The sequence below is a fragment of the Octopus bimaculoides genome, chromosome 3, assembly GCF_001194135.2.
Source record: "Octopus bimaculoides isolate UCB-OBI-ISO-001 chromosome 3, ASM119413v2, whole genome shotgun sequence".
In the NCBI taxonomy this organism is placed as follows: domain Eukaryota; kingdom Metazoa; phylum Mollusca; class Cephalopoda; order Octopoda; family Octopodidae; genus Octopus; species Octopus bimaculoides.
In genome coordinates, this window is record NC_068983.1 from 15,387,421 (window position 1) to 15,391,433 (window position 4,013).

The 4,013-nt window shown below is 39.7% G+C and overlaps 1 protein-coding gene across 1 annotated transcript in view; it reads right to left on the reverse strand.

Annotated features, from left to right (window-relative positions):
* The window catches only part of LOC106869250 (helicase ARIP4), a 71,257-nt gene that overhangs the window by 10,909 nt on the left and 56,335 nt on the right, over positions 1–4,013 (reverse strand). Inside the window, exons 13-16 of the mRNA XM_014914910.2 lie at positions 3,324–3,340; positions 2,344–2,443; positions 1,614–1,819; positions 1,419–1,492 (exon numbers count right to left, since the gene is read on the reverse strand). Coding sequence (XP_014770396.1) covers positions 1,419–1,492; positions 1,614–1,819; positions 2,344–2,443; positions 3,324–3,340 — 397 coding nt within the window. The remainder of the gene's footprint in view (positions 1–1,418; positions 1,493–1,613; positions 1,820–2,343; positions 2,444–3,323; positions 3,341–4,013) is intronic.

The window sequence follows — 4,013 nt, forward strand, 5'->3', positions numbered from 1 at the left end:
CAGCAGAAGAACTCCATGCTGTCGATTAGGTCTTTTCTCTTGAATAACCGTGTTGAGTCATCCCATCTGTTGAACATAGAGTTCCGTTCAAGCAATTCGTAATGGATAATCCCTTTCCAGTCCCACCATACGCACAACATCGTTTTACGTGAATGAAGATCTTGTTTCACGCACAGTGTCGCTTGTTTACCAGGACTAAGCCATTCCTTATGCTGCTTCATATTGATGTACAGGCACCATTTTTTGTCACCAGTAACGATTCAGTAAAGAAATCGTTGCTTATGTCCATCAGTTGAGCGGTGACAAGCAAGCAAACCAGTAGAGATTGTGGCTCGTTGATTTTTGTTGTTGTCACTTAAAGCATGCAGAACCCATGCTCCATATTTCTGAACCTTTCCCAATGCTAAAGGGTTAAATTTCATCTTAGAAGGATGTCATGGACAAAGTTATTTCCTACCATATAAAAAGATGCTATGGTCATAGTTAGGGTACCTCTCATCATAGATCTGTTTGATCTGGAGCTAAACAACCACAAAATATGCACCACAGTTCTTGGATATAACAATGCTGGTGATACATTATGAGGAGCTGACACATCAAGCGTTTTGAGACTTCACTAATTTGGTTACCAACACTCTTTTTTAATACTGAGCATAAATAACTTGAATTTACTACAAATTTATCATTTTTAACCTAGAGTAGTTTAGAAGTTAAAAACAGACACAGTCACAGCATACATTTTTATATAAATACTAGGGTTGGTAAATATACAAACTCTGCTTGCAAAGACCTGTTGGGACAAGTGAAATCGTAATTGAACCATACTCGATGACTGGCACCTACGCCAGTGGAGCACTAACAGCACTGTCGAGCGTGTTCATTGCCAGAGCAGCTGTCTGGCTTCCATGCTAGTGGCCTGTAAATAGCACCATTTGAGCTGGTGGCATGTTAGAAAATCATTCGAGCGAGGTCGTTGCCAGTGCCGCTGGACTGGCTCCTGTGCAGGTGGCATGTAAAAAACAGCATTTTGAACATGGAAGTTGCTAGTACTGCCTGACTGACCCTCGTGGCGGTGGCACGTAAAATCACCTACTACACTCTCGGAGTGGTTGGCGTTAGGAAGGGCATCCAGCTGTAGAAACTCTGCCAGATCAGATTGGAGCCTGGTGCAGCCTTCTGGCTTGCCAGTCCTCAGTCAAATCGTCCAACCCATGCTAGCATGGGAAGTGGACGTTAAACGATGACAATGATGATGATAGATCATAAAAGAACATGTAGACGTTTGTTTTCTTTATTGCATCTGTTTTACAGACAATTAAAGAGCATTTTCAATTATCTGTTCATTTTATAAGGCACATTTTCAAAAAGAATATATTTTCCTACTTGGGAAACATGTTTAAGAAAAATAAAATACATACAACATAATGTAAGAGACTGTCAACTTGCTGTCTTGTGAACTGATTTTCTGGATTTAGCTCATCAACAACTCGATCTACAAATACAAAATCAGATTGCAAAAGGGAATCAATTAGGTATATAATAATAAAATTTTGTTAGTTTTGCAATTCTAAATAACACTAAAATCGTTCTGTCGTTTTTTTAAGCGAACTCACCTGACATGCCTTGCTTGTTTATTTGCCTATCATATATTTTTTTCTCCAAAGTATTGTCAGTTATTAGCCTGTATATGTAGGAATGCTTCTGTTGTCCATATCGATAAACACGACAAACAGCTTGACAATCGTGGCATGGATTCCAAGATGCATCAAAAATAACAACACGATTAGCTCCAATAAGATTTATACCAAGACATCCAGCTCTGTAAGAAATATCGAAATTTTTGTTATTAAATACATAGATATTTGGTAAAAATTTTCCTTTAAATATACTGATGCAGACATGGCTGTGTGGTTGAGAAGTTCACATGCATGTGTGTGTGTGTGTGTGTGTTTTGACATCACAGAATAGTTATAAAGGAGTTGCACCATCATACAAGAAGAGCCACTCATTTCCAGGCTTTTGTGTACACATGCCTAACTATGGAGGAATATTACCTTACTTGGAAAACAGGTGAGAGTTAAACAAAAAGGGCAGCTGGCTGTAGAAAATATGCCTCAAAAACAATTCCATCTGACTCATGCAGGTATGGAAAAAGTGGATGTTAAGATTATGATAATGATTGCTACACAAAATAATTATAATTTCCTAGCAATCTTGTCTAAAAAATAATTTATGATTGGCGTTTTGTGAACGTATTTGAAACTGTTTTTCTACTTGCTGTGATATTGATTTTTGTTAAATATGAAGAGACATATGTTGAGTAAAGCAAATTAAAACTCTTACCTCGTTGACAATAAAAATAGCCAAACTCTATTATTATCAGGAGAATTAAACTGGTTGATCAATTTCTCTCGTTCTGCAGCAGAAGTACTGCCGTCCAGTCCTTAAAATTAAAAAAAAAAAAAAAAAAAAAATCAATGCTTGTTTTATATTAGTTTCACACATCAAATATAAGAATGGTTTTAGTTTCTATTTCATCAAAAGTAACTTGGCTTTGAAATGAGTGGCTCAACTTCAAAAATTCACTAGATGTGTAATGTGAGTGAGCATGAATGATAGAACGGAAATGAGCTGGGAGAGAAAATCTGGATTAAAAAGGAATCATGTTGTTGGCACTCCGTCACTTACGACGTCGAGGGTTCCAGTTGATCCAATCAACGGAACAGCCTGCCCGTGAAATTAACGTGCAAGTGGCTGAGCACTCCACAGACACGTGTACCCTTAATGTAGTTCTCGGGGATATTCAGCTGGCCCTTTGAAAAACAGGTACAACAGAAACAGGAAGAAAGTGTGAGAGAAAGTTGTGGTGGAAGAGTACAGCAGGGGTCGCCACCCCACCCCGCACCTGCCAGAGCCTCGTGGAGCTTTAGGTGTTTTTGCTCAATAAACACTCACAACGCCCGGTCTGGGAATCGAAATCATGATCCTATGACTGCGAGTCCGCTGCCCTAATCACTGGGCCATTGCGCCTCCACAAAAGGTATCATATATAGTGTACAAAAAGAAGCCTACACTGGTAGACGTGTTGCATCATAACAGTAGATGGAGTTCTCCTCGTCCTATGAATGTGATAGCACAACAGCTTGAAAGACTGCAAATGAACCATACCACTTGGATAAGTGACATTCATACACAATTATTGCATGGACAAGACAAGGTAACACTAAGGCACACACAAACACACACAACTTCTTTCAGCTTTCATCTACCAAATCCACTCACAAGGATTTGGCCAATCTGGGGATGTAGGAGAAAACACTTACCCAAGGTGCCACATAGACTGAATTCAAAATCACATGTTTGCAAAGCAAACTGCTTAACCACACAGCCCTGCCTGTGCGTATACGTCTGTATGTATAACGTTTATGTTTGCTTGTATGCATTTACACACATATATATAGACATATATATACACACACACACCACACACAGTATGTGTGTCAATGCATGTGCACGTCTCTTTCTCGTGTGCGTGTGTGTAAATATATACACCCTGACTTTTTAATATACTTTTTGCATATTTGGATTGTTTGCTGGCCACTTTACCATTATTTTTTAAAAGATAATAACTTAGAAATAGTATGGTATGGTCATTTAGCGAGAACGGATGATGATAGCTGTGTGAAAAAGTGCCACACCCATGCGGTTGAGGGTACCTGTGGAAGAGGTAGACCCAGGAAGACCTGGAATGAGGTGGTGAAGCACGACCTTCGAACATTAGGCCTCACCGAGGCAATGACTTGTGACCGAGACCTTTAGAAATATGCTGTGCGTGAGAAGACCCGGTGGCACGTAAAAAGCACCATTTGAGCATGATTGTTTCCAGCTTTGCCTTACTGGCACTCGTGCCGGTGGCATGTGAACAAGACATTAGACTCCTGTGCAGGTGGCATGTAAAAAACACCATTTGAGCGTGGTCGTTGCCAGTACTGCTGGTGGAACGTAAAAAGCTC